The following is a 17,448-nucleotide window of genomic DNA, read 5'->3' as shown; positions in this document are numbered from 1 at the left end:
CTGGGATGGGAGAGCGACGGGGCACCGACGGCAGCCTCCCCCTCGCCAGCCCGTGGCACGGGGCGCCCCGTGGGAAGGCGAAAGGGGCTAGGAGCATGGAGGGGGAAGGCGGCGGGGGCGAGCGGCAGCCGGCCAAGAGAGCGAGAGTGCGGGTGGGCCGTTGGAGGACGAGTTGTGTGGGGCTGAGGATGGGGTAAATATCAAGTGCTTAAAGGGTACCAATCCAAGTGCAAGGATGATGCAGAAGGGAGAGAGAATGAGAGAAATGAGGGCTTAGCTAGGGAAAGCCTACTGGGGGGAGATGTCCCGTCAAATGGCAGGGACTGTATCTGTTGCCGACTTGTTCATTCCAAGCACTTAGTACAGTGCTCTGCACATAGTAAGCGCTCAGTAAATACTATTGAATGAATGAATGATTTTAATAAAGCTTTGGACACCCAGTGGTAGAAGACAAGAACGAGTGGAGATTCAGTGGCCAAGGAAAAGTCCTGGGGGAGACCGAGAAGAGGAAGGAGGGAAGGAAACTGCAGGCAGTTGAGATAAAACTCACCGATAGTCAACCGGTAGCATTGATTGTTAACCAATAGCGTTGATTGAGCGGTACTATCTACAAAACACTGAACTAAGCACTTGGGAGAGGACTACAGAAGCAGTAATAATAAAAATTATGTTATTTGTTAAGGCTTACTGTGTGCCAAGCACTGTTCTAAGTGCGGGGGTGGATACAGGGTCATCAGGTTGTCCCCCATGGGGCTCAGTTTTAATCCCCATTTTACAGATGAGGTAACTGAAGCACAGAGAAGTTAAGTTGTGTGCCCAAGGTCACACAGCAGACGAGTAATAATAATGTTGGTATTTGTTAAGTGCTTACTATGTGCAGAGCACTGTTCTAAGCGCTGGGGTAGATGCAGGGTGCAGGTAGTGCAGGTTGTCCCACCTAAGGCTCACAGTTAATCCCCATTTTACAGATGAGACAACTGAGGCACGAGAAGTTAAGTGACTTGCCCACGGTCACACAGCTGATGAGTGGCAGAGCTGGGATTAGAATCCACATCCTCTGACTCCCAGGTCCATGCCATTTCCCCTAAACCACACTGCTGCAGGGAGGGGAGACAGACCTGAAACAAACTAGGCAAGAGGAGGAAAGGTAAGAGCTGAGGCAAACACTGTGTAGGGAACAAACCCCCTGAAAGGTGGGGGAGCCCTGATGGGGTTTCTGGGCTTGCTAGTGGGTCAAAGATTAGCTTTGGGCTAGGTCAGAGGTGGGCAGCGATATGGAGATTTGGAGATGGCTGGAGGCTGCCCCTAAATGCCCAACCATTTTGGGGGAGTGGCCCTGGGCTGTGGTGGGGCAGGGCGGAGCACAGCAAGGGGTGGAGTTGCCAGTAACCGCCCATCTGGCTAGGGCACTCCAGGCCGGTCACCCCCTGAAACCAATGCCAGCCATTGCCCGCTCCCATCTTCTCCCCATCCCTGGGATCGGACCCCAGAGGAGCCTCTGCCAGAGCCAGCAGAGCCTCGTGACAGAGCCGGGAGACCCGGCCTGTTGTCCCGGCTTGCTGTGGGGCCCCGGGCAAGTGGCTTTACCCGCTCTGGGCCTTTGTGTCATCCTCCCGAAAATGGGAACGAGATCCCCGCTTTCCCTCCCTCCCCCTCGGACTGGGAGCCCCAGGCCCGGCACAGGGTCTGGTTCACACCCGATCATCCAGTACCTGTCATTGTGCTTGTCACACAGTTAAGTGAGTAATAAATCCTCAACCGTCATCATTTTTAGTATCATTATTATTATTATTTACTGTTGTTGTTAATGATTCTTGTTGGGTCCTTAGAGGGAGAGACAAAAATTAGGGGTGTTGGATGGTCCATTCTGGGCCCCTGAGGGAGAGTAAGTGATGGAGAGTGGAGATGCAGGGGCGTTGGATGTTCCGCGCTGGGTGACTCGGGTAGAGTCAGAGATGGAGAGGGGAGAGTCGGGGGTGTGGAGTGGACTCTGTTGGGTCACTTGGGGAGAGTCAGAGTTGGAGAGCGAAGTCCGAGCTGTTGGAGGGTCACAACGGGGTCATCGAAGTCCAGGATTTCATCGTCCTGGGGTTGCAGTTTGCTGTCGTCCCACCAGGGGGCAGCCCTAGCCTGCCCTTCCCCTTCTTCCTTTCCTCCATTTTCTAGAGTTTGGGGAGGTGGTGAGCATGGAAGGGGTCCCTGGGTCCCTGTCCTTATCTACCTTCCAGCCTGGTGGAAAGGCAAGATGTTAAACGTAGACACACACACACACACACACACACACACACACACACTCATCTTCCCTCCCAAACCCTGTCCTCTCCCTGACTTCCCTGTCACTGTGGACGACATTACCAACCTTCCCATCTCACAGGCCTGCAACCTTGGTGTCATTCTTGACTCTGCTCTCTCATTCAGCCCACACATCCAATCCGTCACTAAAACCTGCCAGTCTCACCTTCACAATATCACTAAGATCCTCCCTTTCTTCTCCATCCAAACAGCTATCGTGCTGGTACAAGCTCTCATAATATCCCGACTGGATTATTGCATCAGCCTCCTCTCGGATCTCTCATCCTCCTGTCTCTCCCCACTCCAGTCTATTCTTCATTCTGCTGCCCAGATCATCTTCCTACAGAAACACCCTGGGCATGTCACTCCCCTCCTCAAAAACCTCCAGTGGTTGCCCATCAACCTCCGCATGAAACAAACTCCTCACTCTTGGCTTCAAAGCTCTCCGTCACCTTGCCCCCTCCTACCTCACCTCCCTTCTCTCTTTCTACAGCCCACCCCGTACACTCTGCTTCTCTGCTGCTCACCTCCTAAGTGTTCCCCGTTCGTGCCTGTCCTCCTGTTGACCCCTGGCCCAAGTCATTCATTCATCCAATAGTATTTATTAAGCGCTGACTATGTGCAGAGCACTGTACTAAGCGCTTGTAATGTACAAATTGGTAACAGATAGAGACAGTCCCTGCTCTTTGACGGGCTTACGGTCTAATCGGGGGAGACAGACAAGAACAATGGCAATAAATAGAATCAAGGGGAAGAACATCTCATTAAAACAATAGCAAATACCTAGAATCAAGGTGATGTACATCTCATTAACAAATAGGGTAATGAAGATATATACAGTTGAGCAGACGAGTTCAGTGCTGAGGGGATGGGATGGGAGAGGGGGAGGAGCAGAGGGAAAGGGGGGGAGAAGAGGGTTTAGCTGCGGAGAGGTGAAGGGGGGTAGAGGGAGCAGAGGGAAAAGGGGAGCTCAGTCTGGAAAGGCCTCTTGGAGGAGGTGAGCTTTAAGTAGGGTTTTGAAGAGGGGAAGAGAATTAGGCGGAGGTGAGGAGGGAAGGCGGTCCAGGACCGCGGGAGGGTGTGGCCCAGGGGTCGACGGCGCGATAGGCGAGAACGGGGGACGGTGAGGAGGTGGGCGGCAGAGGAGCGGAGCGTGCAGGGTGGGCAGTAGAAAGAGAGAAGGGAGGCGAGGTAGGAAGGGGCAAGGTGATGGAGAGTGAGCCTAGAGTGAGAAGTTTGTTTGTGCGGAGGTTGATAGGCAACCACTGGAGGTTTTTAAGAAGGGGAGTGACATGCCCAGAGCGTTTCTGCAGGAAGATGAGCCGGGCAGCGGAGTGAAGAATAGACTGGAGCGGAGCGAGAGAGGAGGAAGGGAGATCAGGGAACAGGCTGACAAAGTAATCTAGTCGGGATATTATGAGAGCCCGTAGCAGTAAGATAGTTGTTTGGGTGAAGAGGAAAGGGCAGATCTTGGCGATATTATAAAGGTGAGACCGGCAGGTTTTGGTGACGGATCGGATGTGTGGGGTGAACGAGAGAGCCGAGTCAAAGATGACACCGAGGTTGCGGGCCTGAGAGATGGGAAGGATGGTCGTATCGTCCACAGTGATAGGGAAGTCAGGGAGAGGACAGGGCTTGGGAGGGAAGATGAGGAGCTCAGTTTTGGTCATGTTGAGTTTTAGGTGGCGGGCAGACATCCAAGTAGAGAAGTCTTGGAGGTAGGAGGAGATACGAGCCTGAAGGGAGGGGGAGAGGACAGGGGCAGAGATGTAGAGCTGTGTGTCATCTGCATAGAGATGATAGTTTGAAGCCGTAGAAGTCCTACCACTGACCTGAAATGCCCTCCCTCCTCACATCTGCCAAACTAACTCTCTTCCCCTCTTCAAAGCCCTACTGAGAACTCAACTCCTCCAAGAGGCCTTCCCGGACTGAGCCCTCCCATTCCCTCTGCTCCTCCTCCCCTCCCCATTCCTCCGAGTCCCGCCCTCTGCTCTTCCCCCTTCCCCTCCCCACAGCACTTGTGCATATTTGTATAAATTATCTAATACTCTAGTTAGTTAATGATGTTTATATATCTATGATTCTGTTTATCTTGATGATATTGATGCCAGACTACTTGTTTTGTTTTATTTTGCCCGTCTCCCCCTTTTAGACCTTGAGCCCGTTGTTGACCTCTCAGCTGCCTTTGACACTGTCGACCATCCCCTCCTCCTCCACGCCTTATCTCACCTTGGCTTCACGGACTCCGTCCTCTCCTGGTTCTCCTCTTATCTCTCTGGCTGGTCATTCTCCCTCTCCTTCGCAGGCGCCTCCTCCCCGTCCCATCCTTTAACTGTTGGAGTTCCTCAGGGGTCAGTTCTTGGCCCTCTTCTGTTCTCCATTTACACTCCCTTGGTGAACTCATTCGCTCTCACGGCTTTGACTACCATCTCTACGCAGATGACACACAAATCTACATCTCTGCCCCGTCCTCTCCCCCTCCCTTCAGGCTCGCATCTCCTCCTGCCTCTGGGACGTTTCCACCTGGATGTCGGCCCGCCACCTAAAACTCAACATGAGCAAGACTGAGCTCCTCATCTTCCCTCCCGAGCCCGGTCCTCTCCCAGACTTCCCTATCACCGTGAATGGTACGACCATCCTTCCCGTCTCTCGGGCCCGCAACCTCGGTGTCATCTTTGACTCGTCTCTCTCATTCACCCCACACATCCGATCCGATACCAAGACCTGCCGGTCTCACCTTTACAATATCGCCAAGATCTGCCCTTTTCTCTCCACCCAAACGGCTACCTTACTGCTACGGGCTCTCGTTATCCCCCGGCTAGACTACTGTGTCAGCCTTCTTTCTGATCTCCCTTCCTCCTCTCTCACGCCGCTCCAGTCTATTCTTCACTCCGCTGCCCGGCTCATCTTCCTGCAAAAAGGTTCTGGGCATGTCACTCCCCTTCTTAAACACCTCTCGTGGTTGCCTATCATCCTCCGCTCCAAACAAAAACTCCTCACTCTAGGCTTCAAGGCTCTCCATCACCTTGCCCCTTCCTACCTTTCCTCCCTTCTTTCTTTCTACCACCCACCCCGCACGCTCTGCTCCTCTGCCGCCCACCTCCTCACTGTCCCTCGGTCTCGTCTATCCCGCCGTCGACCCCTGGGCCACGTCCTCCTGCGGTCCTGGAATGCCCTCCCTCCTCACCTCCATCAATCTAATTCTCTTCCCCTCTTCAAATCCCTATTTAAAGCTCACCTCCTCCAAGAGGCCTTCCCAGACTGAGCTCCCCCCTTTTTCCCTCTGCTCCCTCTACCCCTCCTTCACCTCTCCGCAGCTAAACCCTCTTCTCCCCCCTTTCCCTCTTCTCCTCCCCCTCTCCCGTCCCACCCCCTAAGCACTGTACTCATCTGCTCAACTGTATATATCTTCATCACCTTATTTATTTTGTTTAATGAGATGTACATCACCCTGATTCTATTCATTTGCCATTGTTTTTGCGAGATGTTCTTCCCCTTGACTCTATTTATTGCCACTGTTCTTGTCTGCCTGTCTCCCCCGATTAGACTGTTAGCCCGTCAAAGGGCAGGGACTGTATCTGTTGCCGATTTGTACATTCCAAGCACTTAGTACAGTGCTCTGCACATAGTAAGCGCTCAATAAATACTATTGAATGAATGAGTAGGGATGGTCTCTATCTGTTGCCGAATTGTACATTCCAAGCCCTTAGTACAGTGCTCTGCACATAGTAAGCGCTCAATAAACATGATTGATTGAATGAATGAATGAACAATGTACTGGGCTCTGGGGGCAGGTGAGGCAGGCATAGGGGTGAGGATGGAGGTGGGCATAGGAGCTGCCTGCCCCTGGGCTGGGATTGTTCTAGATGGAGGCACGAGTCAGCAGAGAAAGGGAGAGGAGAGGGACCGGGGATGGGGGTGGGGGGGATGCTGGGAGGGCAGGCCAGCTTTGAGCTGCGCTTTGTGCTGCTAAAGCCCTGGTACAATGGGCACGGGTTGGGTTTGGAGTCTCTGCCCAAGGGGCTGGTGGTTTGCTGAGCAGGCAGTGGGTGGGTACTGTGACGGTTGAGGCCTGGGTAACCCCTCCTCCCCCCATCTGCCCTAGAGTCAGATGGAAGAGCAAATCAAAGACCAATCCATGCTGGCAAGGCTCCACACAACCCATGCTCACCCACCCATCAGCCTCCGGAGCAGCCTGTCAACCTGTCCAGTCCAAACTCTGGCCTTGATGCGGTCACTGGGACACCTGGAGGAAGTGGGTGCTGGTCTCCCTCCAGAACACCCACTCTTGTGGTTTAGGATGGGTCATTACAGACCCCTGACTCTACCCTCTCCATCCCTCGCTCTCCCCTAGGACCCAGTACAGGCTATTTCACACCCTTGACTCTACTCTCTCCATCCCTGGCTCTCCCCCAGTGACCCAACGCAGACTGTCCTACGTCCCTGACTCTCCCCCGGTGACCCAATGCTAACTATTCAACACCCCCTACTCTCCCCTCTCTATCCCTGATTTTTCACCCGTGACCCAGCACAGACCATCCCACACCCCTGAGTCTCCCCCGGTGACCCAGCACAAATCGCCCCACACCCCTGATTCTCCAACTGCTCCTCCACTAATCCCCCTCCCACTGATTTCCAGGACACTTTTCTCCATATCCTCTGTCGCCTCCAAACTTGCCCTTCCCCATATGCAGTGAGTGGAGCTGTAGTGTGGGTGCCGGGAGAGAGGGAGCAGGAGGAGAAGACCCCTGCTCAGTCCTCCCCAGTTCATGGTGGGGAGCGTTTGCACACCTGTGTGTTGGGAGAGTGGCCCAGATGTGTGCAAATACATACAAACAACCTTTGCCCACCCCTGCATCACCCCACTGGTCCCCATTCTCAGCTGGGGATGGAGAAGTGGGTGGGCAGGACGGGGAAGAGAAAGTGATCTCCATGGTAACCCTGATCTGAGTTGTGGTCCCCTTTCTGCCTTCATCCTTCCCTTTCAGATTGAAATGTCCCAGTCGTCATGGCAACTTTGGGGGAAGGTGGGGAGGGGGGCATTGCTCTTCACCCAACCAGGGGCCCCTGGGGTAGGGCCTGGCACCTTCCCCCACCCCAATCCCTGTTGGCCCCAGCCCTGGCCCCTCTTCAGCCCCAGGCACCTGGTTTGGGGAGGGAGTCTTGGTCACTGGTTTTTTTCCCTCCTGGGGATGGACAAGGTAGAGGAATCTGGAGGTGAAGAGAAAGCCAAGCCTCCTCGTCCCCCCCACCCCTCTCCTTTCTCCGAGTCGCTGCCCAGAGAGAGCTGGGGTCGGTGTGTGTGGGGTGGGGTTCTGGGGAGTGGCACTGGGGGGAAGCAGGAGGGGCCTGGCGAGGGCTGAAGGCGGGGGTCTGAGCCTCCCATTGGCTGGGGCTAGGGTCTCGTCATCCCTGGGAGCAGGTGTACTTCTCGGGGCCAGCGCTGGCCACGTCAGCCCTTCGCCCGTCTCCCCCCGGGTTCCTCTTGGACCCCTGTCCAGGGCCTGAGACGTCCCCTCCGCCAGCGCCAGCTCCAGGCCCAGCAGGGTGATGGCTACCCGGGAGGTAAGGTAAGGGCCCTTCTTCTCCCCTCACTCCCTGCGGGGAGCTGCCGGCCACCAGCCGGTCCTCCCGCCTCTGAATGGGCAGGGACAGGCAGGGTTGCTGTGGGGAGAAAGGCAAGGGCACCTGGGGGAAAGGGGTCGGGGCATAGAAAGGAAGGGCCGGGGGCACCAGGGGCAGAGGGATGGTTCGGGGGCACTGCGGACACCTAGGGGAGTTGCGCTGGGGCCAAGGGTGCCCAGATCGGGGTTTTGACTCCACCCTTCCCTCCCCAGGGCCTACGAAGCTGCCGACTCTGGCGGGCGGTGCTGGCCGAGGTGGTGGGCACCTTTGTGTTTGTTGGGGTGGTTCTGGGGGCCTCCTGCCCCATAGGGGGGCCTCCAGCTCTGCCCCCGCCCGCCCTTCAGCCAGCCCTGGCCGCAGGACTGGCGGGGATGGGACTGGCGCAGAGCTTTGGGGAAGTAAGTGGAGCCCAGGTCAATCCCGCCCTGACCCTGGCCTTGGCCTTGACCCGCCGGCTGGACCCCCTGAGTGCCGCCACCTACGTCCTGGCCCAGAGTCTGGGCGCTGTCCTGGCCTCTGCTGCCTTCTACCTGGCACTGCCCCGCTCTGCCACTGCCCAGCTGGTCACCCTGGTGAGTGCCACCCGCTCTGTGCTCACAGTTGCTGGAGACATGAGCCCAGGACCAGCAGAGGAAGGGGGAGGCAATCAGGGATAGGGGCCTTTGGGGGAGGTGGATGGGGCTGGGGAACAAGGGGGGCTTTGGAGGGAGATGGGCAGAGGCTGTGGGATTCAGGGGAACCTTGAGTTGAGGCAGGGGAGGAGGTTGCCAGGACCAGGATCACGGCTCCCTCCTGCTTCAGGTGAGCGGTGAGGCCCAGGCCGGGCAGGCCCTGGGCATGGAGATCTTCTCCACCTTCCAGCTGGCTCTCACCATCTTCGCCACAGCTGACCAGCGGCGGCGGGAGACAGGCCAACTGGGCAGCCTGGCCGTGGGCTTCTCGGTGACCGCCGGGGCCCTGGCGGCGGTGAGCAGAGGGGTACCCCGGTGGCGAGGGGGCAGAGGATGGCCCAGTCCTGTCTGGTCTACTTGTCCCTTGCCCCACGCTTTGTCCCCCAGGGGATCTGGACCAGAGCCCAAAGTAATTTTCCTCTTCGGGGGGCTGGGGTTGAGCCGGGTGCCCCTCGCCCCCAGTCCAAGACCACCTGCAGTGTGGCTTGGGGCTGGGGGAGGATAACTCCAGGGTTAAACCTCACCCCAAAGCTCTCTTCCTTCCTCAGGCCCCCCTCCCTGCCTCCCAGCCCACCCCATCTCCTCTCCTTACTGCCTCCCCCAAACCCTCCACTCATGGGTCCCTTTCCCAGGGCCCCGCCTCCTTCCCTTTCTCCCACCCTCCATCACTGTTGCTCCCCCCACCCTCACTATTCTGTCCTCCTCCTGCTGCTTTGTGTAGGGACCATTCTCTGGAGGCAGCATGAACCCTGCCCGCTCTCTGGGGCCTGCTGTGCTGACTGGCATCTGGGACTGCCACTGGGTGAGATGGGCATAGGGGGAGCAAGGCACACCTGGGGGCCCAGGGAGGAGAGCCAACCTCAGAATACAGGGAGGAGGGCACCCCTCGGGGCACAGAGGAGTGGGTGAGGAGTTGCCCCCTGTTCTTCAGGGTTCTGCACTCTTCTGGCCCCCTGCCTTCTACCCTGAGGCCTCTTTAGGCTTGCTGCCCCTGGTTGAGTGCTTCTCTGACCCACCCGCCGCCACCCCCCTCCCCCCCCGGCCCAGGGATTCGGGGGGCATTGCTCTGGCTCCACTAGACCCCGCTTTTTGCTTGGATTTTGTTCCACCAACCACCAGGCCCATATAGCCAGTCAGGTGAGTGGCTGGGCCCTGTCGGGTGGGATCTCTGTGCCCTCCTTCCCCTCTCCCCCCTGACCCAGGAGCACTGGACTGGCCTGTCCTGGTGCTCTCCAGGCCGCCTCAACCAGGAGGCCTCCTGGGTGAGGCGGTCCCAGGTCCTGACCTCCCACCCCCCGCAGGTGTACTGGCTGGGCCCGGCCTTAGGGGCCACCATTGGCGGCCTCTGCTATGAACTCCTCTTCTCCTCCGGGGCCTCGAGGGAGAAGCTGGTGGCCTGTGTCGCCTGCCGAGACGTGGAGATGGTGGAAGCCGCCAGCGTGTCCTGCTCCTCCCTCTCCGCCCCTGCCTCACAGCCCGCCCTGCCCCGCCCCAAGCTCCCCACCAAGTCTGAACGCAGCTGAGCCCTCACCCCTGCCCGCTGCCCTGGGGGCCCCCACCCACCCCATCCATTGTCCCAAGGGTCTCCACATCCCTAGTTCACTGCCCTAGAACACCCACCTCCCCACACACATTGCCCTCTGTCCTGGGGTCCCCACAACTTCAAACTCCCCACCCACCCCACCCACCATCTGGAGGGTTCCCCCAATCCTAGACCACTGCCCTAGATTCCCGCCCCCAACACAATGCCCTCTGTCCCGCCCCCCTCCCGCCAGCCGTATACCCTTCACCCACCCCACCTGCGGTCCTGAGGGTCCCCCCAGTTTACTGCCCCAGAGAATCCTCCCACCCCACCCCCATTTCCCTGAGTCCCCTTCCACATCCTGCCTGGAAGCAGATGTCTCAGCATAATCTTTGCTCCAGGATCCAGAGACTCAGGACATCTGCTCCTGGCCCCTGACCCCATCCCAGCTCAATTCCTTCCTCCTCTGGCATCCCCTCCCTCCACCAGAGGCCCCCCCACCCGACCCAAGTCTTCAGCCCCCATCTCCCCTGCCCTCTCTGGCCCCTCCCCTCCAGACCCCCCAGGCTGAGATGCTGAGGTGAGGGACAGAGGCCCTGGACTGGAGCTGGGCTCAATGGTCAATAGAAGATCCAACACAGCAAATCCATTCTGGTCAGCTTAATCCCAGAGCCTGGATAAGCGGTTCCACTCCCCTCCCCATCAAAGCTCCCGCCCCAGGCCTCCCCGTGATGTCATAAGCAGAAAGCTTCCTCCCTTCTGCATTGGGGCCGGGGACTCTCCATCCTCAGGATCTCCCCACCCCCCACCTCCTGCCCCCTGAGCTCCTCCCTCATGCTGTCCTTTTCCCATCTCTGTCTATGCTGCTTGGCTCTCTCTGGCGGAGGTCGTCTGGGGAGGAGGGGATGAGTAGCCTCCTGGGCTGGCTTTATAAAGCCTCCAGGGCCACCCCTCCCTGGCAGTGAAGGGGTTAAAATTTCGGGGCCTGTCCCATCTCTCCCCCCTCCTCCCCACCCCATACCCCCGCCGTGACCCTGCTGGCCCCACCCACCGCACATCCCTCTATAAAGCCGAGGGGGGCCCCTGCCAGGGGGCCAGGCTGAGGGCAGCAGGGACCCAGGAGCTGCCTGCCCGCTGCCCTCCTGCCTGCCCACCACCCACCCGCCTGTCTGCCTGTCTGTCCGCCCGACCACCCGCTGCCCACCTGCCACCTGTCCGCCCGACCACCCGCTGCCCACCACCTGCCATGTGGGAGCTGCGTTCGGTGTCCTTCTGGAGGGCCATCTCGGCAGAGTTCCTGGCCAGCCTGGTCTATGTCTTCTTCGGGCTGGGGGCGTCGCTGCACTGGGCCCCGGGGCCGCTGAACGTCCTGCAGGTCTCGCTGGCCTTCGGGCTGGCGCTGGCCACCCTGGTGCAGACCCTGGGCCACGTCAGCGGCGCCCACGCCAACCCGGCCGTCACTTTCGCCTTCCTCCTGGGCGCCCAGGTGTCCCTGCTCCGGGCAGTCTGCTACGTGGCAGCCCAGCTGCTGGGGGCCGTGGCCGGTGCGGCCGTACTCTACGGGGTCACGCCCCCCGCCGTCCGCGGGAACCTGGCCCTCAACATGGTACCGGACGGGGCGCCCGGCCCTCGGGCTGGCTCTCCCTGGGGTGGAGGGCAGACGGGGGCCCGGTGGAGGCTAGATGGGGGCTGGATAGGAGGGCAGGAGCAGGGGCAGTTGGGGTCAGGGAAAAGCGACAGGACAAGGGGCAGAAGGGGACTGGTTTGGGGGCAGGACAGTGGCGACACTGGGGGCAGCTGTCGGACTTCCACAGACTCCCCCCACCGCTGTCTCCCCCTCTCCAGCTGCACCCCGGGGTAAGCACGAGTCAGGCCACCGTGGTGGAGATCATCGTGACGCTGCAGTTCGTGCTCTGCGTCTTCGCCAGCTACGACGAGCGGCGAGATGGGCGCCTGGGCTCCGTGGCCCTGGCCGTCGGCTTCTCCCTCACCCTGGGGCATCTCTTCGGGGTGAGGCCCTGGTTTGGCTCCCTCCCCCCCATCCCCATGACTCTTCTCCCCGGGGGTGGCCCTGGGGGTGGGGGTGGGGTCTTCTGGAGCGGGGTCCAGGGTGTCTGCTTCAATCAATCAATCATATTTATTGAGCGCTTACTGTGTGTACAGCCTTGTACTGAATGCTTGAGAGAGTACAGTTCAGTGGAGTTGGTAGACCAGGTCCCTGCCCGCAAGGAGTTTACAGTCCAGAGGCGGAGACAGACAGTAAAAGAAATCACAGGTAGAGGAAACAGCGGAGTATAAGTATCTGTACTCAAATGCTGTAGGGCTGTGGGTGGAGTGACTATCAGTGAGTTTAGAGGGTCCAGACCCAAGTCCCTGACCCCCCGAAACCCCACCCCCTGAGGGTCTTCAGCACCTGCGTGGGTGCTTAGTGCTGTCTGTATCTGGCAGATGTACTGCACCGGTGCTGGCATGAATCCTGCCCGTTCCTTCGCCCCTGCCATCCTCACCAGGAACTTCACCAACCACTGGGTAAGGGGGTGTCCGTCTGCCCTGGGGTGGGATGCCTCAGGGGCACGCGGGGGGTGGGGAGGAGAAGGGGGCAGAAGCGGAAATCAAGGTTCTTGCTTTGGTCTCCACCCTCCTCCCTTCCCACATGGCAAAGGCAGCCCCAAAATGGGCAAGGGAACTCCAGGGTTGCAGGCTTTTTCCAAGGTAGAAAAAGTGCGAAAGACGTGAGCTCAGGCCCTAGCATGTTCCATTTCAACTAGTGTCGGGATGCAGGCTTGCCCCTAAGCCCTGCTCCCTCAGGGCCTCCGTCCTCTGCTTTCCCAAGGTGTCTCCAGCCCTCACCCCTCACCCCTAGCACCTCTGGCACTTGCCCCTTTCCCTTTAGATCCCCTGAGCTCTGGCCCACTCATTCCTGGTCTCTCTGACCCCTACCCTTGGGATGCCAGCCCCTCTCCCACAGACCGCCAGCCCCGTCTGGGTCTCTGCCTGGGGGAAGCTCAGGTGCCTGCAGCCTCCTACCCTGTGCTGGTCCCCCCCATGCCGGCCGGCCCCTTCTAACCGGACCCTTCCCTCTGTCCCTCTCCCCAACCAGGTCTACTGGGTGGGGCCCATCATCGGTGGGGCCTTGGCTGTCTTCCTGTACGACTTCCTCCTCTTTCCCCGGCCCAAAGGGGTGTCTGAGAGACTGTCCATCCTCAGGGGCGACCGGCCCAGTGCCCCTGAGGGGCCAGGAGAGGCCTTGTCCGGGGACCCGGTGGAACTCAAGACCCAGGCCTTGTAAGGGCCCCTGCCAGACTGAGGGACTGAGGGATGGTGGTTCTGAGAAGGGGCTATGGGGGGGAGCACACCCCAAGGGAGCAGCCGGGGCGGAAACCTCTTTATTTTTTTATTTCTTCATGTATTTCCTTTTTTGCTGTGCGGGATCTCTGAAACCACAGTCTTAGCCGAGCTACCAAGCCCACCCCCATTTTGAACCCTCCCCCCTTCGGCCAGGTGCATGCATGCCTGCGTAGGTGCGTGTGTATGAAGACGTATGTGGACTTGTCAGGTCGGGTGGCTGCAGCAGCAGATGTGAGAGCTGAGGGGGAAAAGGGGGAGTGGTCTTTGTGGAGAGGGGGTGGGGCTGGGAGTCAGCCGTCTGAAGCACTGGTCTGATGCTACTGACTCGGTGGGCCCTGGGAGGAGGCACGGGAGGCCAAATCCTGTAAAGTACCATAAAACTCTCTCCCCAGCTGGCTGAGTTGTGTCTTCATTTGGGTCTGGTGGGGTGGATGCTAAGCCAGGGGCAGTTTCACTACCTTTCAGAGTCCCCTGCTTGCCCTGGTCCCTGCCGTGGGTGCCGGGGGGCTCCTAAACTGCAGGTTCTGGGTTAGGGCGTGGATCCAGATCAGGCAGGGCTGCCCCTGAGGTCCCATCTTTCCCCACCAGCTCCCCTTGCCACCGTCACCCCTCTCCCAATTTTCCCTCCCGGTCACATCTGCCTTTCCTTTGGTCACTACCCTCCCTGGACTAAGGCAACAAGGGAAGGGAGCCCCCAGGATCAGTCACTCAGGCATCAATCATATGTATTGAGCGCTGTGTGCAGAGCACTGTACTAAGTACTCGGGAGAGTACAATACAACCATTACAGACACATTCCCTGACCACAGAGAGTTTATAGTCTAGAGGGGGAGACGGACATTAATCAATTCATTTATTCATTCAATTGTATTTATTGAGCATTTATTGTGTGCAGGGCACTCTACTGAGAGCTTGGGAGAGTATAATACATCAATAAACACACACATTTCCTGCCCACAACAGGCTTACAGTCTGTAGGGGAAGACAGACATTAATATAAATAAATGACAGATATATTCATAAGTGCTTGTGGGGCTGGGAATGGGAATGAATAAAGGGAGCAAGTCAGGGCCACTTGGAAGGGAGTGGGAGAAGAGGAAAGGAGGGCTTAGTCTGGAAAAGTCTCTTGGAGATGTGTCTTTGATAAGACTTTGAAGAGGGGGAGAATCACTGTCTGTGGGATTTGAGCGGGAGGGTGTTCCAGGCCAGGGGCAGGACGTGGGCGAGGGGTCGGCGGCTTTATTTTGTTAATGAATTGTACATCGCCTTGATTCTATTTAGTTGCCATTGTTTTTACGAGATGTTCTTCCCCTTGACGCTGTTTAGTGCCATTGTTCTTGTCTGTCCGTCTCCCCCGATTAGACTGTAAGCCCGTCAAACGGCAGGGACTGTCTCTATCTGTTGCCGACTTGTTCATCCCAAGCGCTTAGTACAGTGCTCTGCACATAGTAAGCGCTCAATAAATACTATTGAATGAATGAATAGATAGAGGAGATTGGGGTACGGTGAGGTTGGCATTAGATGAGCAAAGTGTGTGGCAAAAAATGTAGTAGGAGAGTAATAATAACCGTGTAATTTGTTTAGCGCTTACTATGGGCCGAGCCCTGTTCTAAGCGCTGGGGTAGATGCAAAGTAATCAGGTAGGTACCGTATCTACCCCAGCGCTTAGAACAGGGCTCGGCCCATAGTGAGTGCTTCACAAATCCCATCATCATTATTATCACTACAAGCTAATCAGGTTGGACCCAATCCACGTCCCCCATGGGGCTCACGGTCTTGATCCCCATTTTACAGGGGAGGTAACTGAGGCACGGAGAAGTTAAGTGACTTGCCCCAGGTCACTCAGCAGGCATGGGTGGGAGAGGAATTAGAACCCACGTCCCCTGACTCCCAGCCCCGCGCTCTTTCCACTAGGCCATGAGGTAGGAGGGGGCAAGGTGATGGACTCCGGGTTTCGGGGTCTGCGTCTGTCCTGGGGGACTCGGCCCCGGCCCTCTCAGCGCTCTCGCCCCCCCCCGTCGCCCGACTCTTGGTTCAGTCCTGGCCGCCCCACGCGGGGCGCCAATTTCACGCCGGAACAGTCGACCGAGCTGAGGAGGGGAGGCCCGCACCACCCTTCCTTCAGCCCCTCGCGCTTGCCTGGACCCCCTAAAAACAAATCCCCCTCCCATCATCGCTTTATTGGCAGCCACTGAGCTCGGGAGAGTGGGGGCCCGTCTCTCACTCTCCTGCCCCGCCCTCTGTTCCTGAAGAATCAGCCAGAATGGTTCACCCCATTGACGTCAAGCCCTCCCCCTCCACGCTAGTGGATAATGGTCTGGCCCGAGCCGGTGGCGGGAAAAGCGGCTGAGGGGAAGGCTGAGGAGGCGGCTGAGGGGGAAGGCGAGGATCCGCTGCAGCGAGTGAGTGACCGTCCGACCGGACTAGAAGCACCGAAGGTGGACCCCGCGGCTTCTCCCTGCCACAACCCCATTTTAACCCGAAGGACTGGGACTCTGCCCCTGCGCCCTCCTACTTCCATTTAAAGGGCAATGCCCGGTCGGAGGGGGCGGGCACCCGACACGCATGCGCAGTGGTAACCCCCCCCCCCCCGCCGGCTGTGTCCTTCCCCCAGTTCATTCATTCATCCAGTCGTATTTATTGAGCGCTTACTGTGTGCATTCATTCATTCAGTAGTATTTATTGAGCGCTTACTATGTGCAGAGCACTGGACTAATAATAATAATGTTGGTATTTGTTAAGCGCTTACTACGTGCAGAGCACTGTTCTAAGCGCTGGGGTAGACACAGGGGAATCAGGTCGTCCCGCGTGGGGCTCACAGTCTTAATCCCCATTTTACAGATGAGGTAACTGAGGCACAGAGCAGTGAAGTGACTCGCCCACAGTCACACAGCTGACAAGTGGCAGAGCTGGGATTTGAACTCATGACCTCCGACTCCAAAGCCCGTGCTCTTTCCATTGAGCCACGCTGCTTCTCAAAGCTAAGCATGGGCTTGGCCATGGACTAAGCATGGGCTTGGGAGTCCGAGGTCATGGGTTCGAATCCCGGCTCCACCACTTATCAGCTGGGTGACTGTGGGCAAGTCACTTCACTGCTCTGTGCCTCAGTGACCTCATCTGTCAAATGGGGATGGAGACTGTGAGCCTCACGTGGGACCACCTGATGACCCTGTCTCTCCCCCAGCGCTTAGAACGGTGCTCTGCACATAGTAAGCGCTTAACAAATACCAACGTTAAGTGCTTGGAATGGACAATTCGGCAAAAGATAGAGACAATCCCTGCCCAATAACGAGCTCCCAGTAATAATAAGAGTAATGGTGGTATTTGTTAAGCACTTAATGTGTGCCAAGCACTGTTCTAAGCACTGAGGGGATACAAGGTCATGAGGTTGTCCCACATGGGACTCACAGTTTAAAATCCCCATTTTCCAGATGAGGTAACTGAGGCACAGAGAAGTGAAGTGACTTGCCCAAAAGTCACACAGCTGACAAGAGTCAGGATTCGAACCCATGACCTCGGACTCCCAAGCCCGGGTTCTTTCCACTGAGCCACGCTGCTTCTCAAAACGGCCTTATTGAAGGCACATCTCTTCCAAGAGGCCTTCCCTGGCTGAGCTCTCCTTTCCTCTTCTCCCACTCCCTTCTGCCTCGCCCAGACTTGCTCCCTTCATTCATTCCCTCTCCTAGCCCGACAGCACTTATGTACTCATCTGTCATTTATTTATTTATATTAATGTCTGTCTCCCCATCTAGACTATAAGCTCATTGTGGGCCGTGAAAAGTGTCTGATTATATTTGATCTTGTACTCTCCCAAGCGCTCAGTACAGTGCTCTGCTCAAAGTAAGCTCTCAATAAGTACAGCTGATTGGGTGAGTGACAGGGTCAGAGCAACCCAGGTTAGATAGATAGGATTTCCGAGGGAAGGGACTGGTCTTCGGTGTCAGAGGTTGCTGCTGCCAGGTCTAGGAGGCCCGGGGTGGAGTCCATTAG

At 57.6% G+C, this 17,448-nt stretch overlaps 2 protein-coding genes across 2 annotated transcripts; both read left to right on the top strand.

Annotated features, from left to right (window-relative positions):
- The first annotated feature begins 95 nt into the window (after positions 1–95).
- On the top strand, positions 96–10,111 carry LOC114814571 (aquaporin-2-like). Its single transcript, XM_039913401.1, has 6 exons — positions 96–152; positions 7,794–7,862; positions 8,130–8,489; positions 8,719–8,883; positions 9,310–9,390; positions 9,791–10,111. The coding sequence occupies exons 1-6, from the start codon at positions 96–98 to the stop codon at positions 10,109–10,111; spliced, it is 1,053 nt and encodes a 350-aa protein (XP_039769335.1).
- Positions 10,112–11,201: 1,090 nt separating this feature from the next.
- On the top strand, positions 11,202–13,821 carry LOC100081841 (major intrinsic protein of lens fiber). Its single transcript, XM_001507397.4, has 4 exons — positions 11,202–11,716; positions 11,956–12,120; positions 12,559–12,639; positions 13,211–13,821. Exons 1-4 carry the CDS (start codon positions 11,357–11,359, stop codon positions 13,397–13,399), a joined length of 795 nt encoding a protein of 264 aa, XP_001507447.2. The 5' UTR covers positions 11,202–11,356; the 3' UTR covers positions 13,400–13,821.
- Positions 13,822–17,448: the final 3,627 nt, after the last annotated feature.

This window comes from Ornithorhynchus anatinus, chromosome 10 (assembly GCF_004115215.2).
Source record: "Ornithorhynchus anatinus isolate Pmale09 chromosome 10, mOrnAna1.pri.v4, whole genome shotgun sequence".
Classification (NCBI taxonomy): Eukaryota; Metazoa; Chordata; class Mammalia; order Monotremata; family Ornithorhynchidae; genus Ornithorhynchus; species Ornithorhynchus anatinus.
This window is presented reverse-complemented; position numbering and strand designations above follow the sequence as displayed.

Coding starts and splice junctions, on each gene's coding strand:
- LOC114814571 (XM_039913401.1), top strand. CDS start 96: ATGGAGGGGGAAGGCGGCGGGGGCGAGCGGCAGCCGGCCAAGAGAGCG. Junction 8,490..8,718: donor CTGCCCAGCTGGTCACCCTG/GTGAGTGCCACC, acceptor CTCCTGCTTCAG/GTGAGCGGTGAGGCCCAGGC. Junction 9,391..9,790: donor GCATCTGGGACTGCCACTGG/GTGAGATGGGCA, acceptor CCCCTGACCCAG/GAGCACTGGACTGGCCTGTC.
- LOC100081841 (XM_001507397.4), top strand. CDS start 11,357: ATGTGGGAGCTGCGTTCGGTGTCCTTCTGGAGGGCCATCTCGGCAGAG. Junction 11,717..11,955: donor GGAACCTGGCCCTCAACATG/GTACCGGACGGG, acceptor CCCCCTCTCCAG/CTGCACCCCGGGGTAAGCAC. Junction 12,121..12,558: donor CCCTGGGGCATCTCTTCGGG/GTGAGGCCCTGG, acceptor TGTATCTGGCAG/ATGTACTGCACCGGTGCTGG.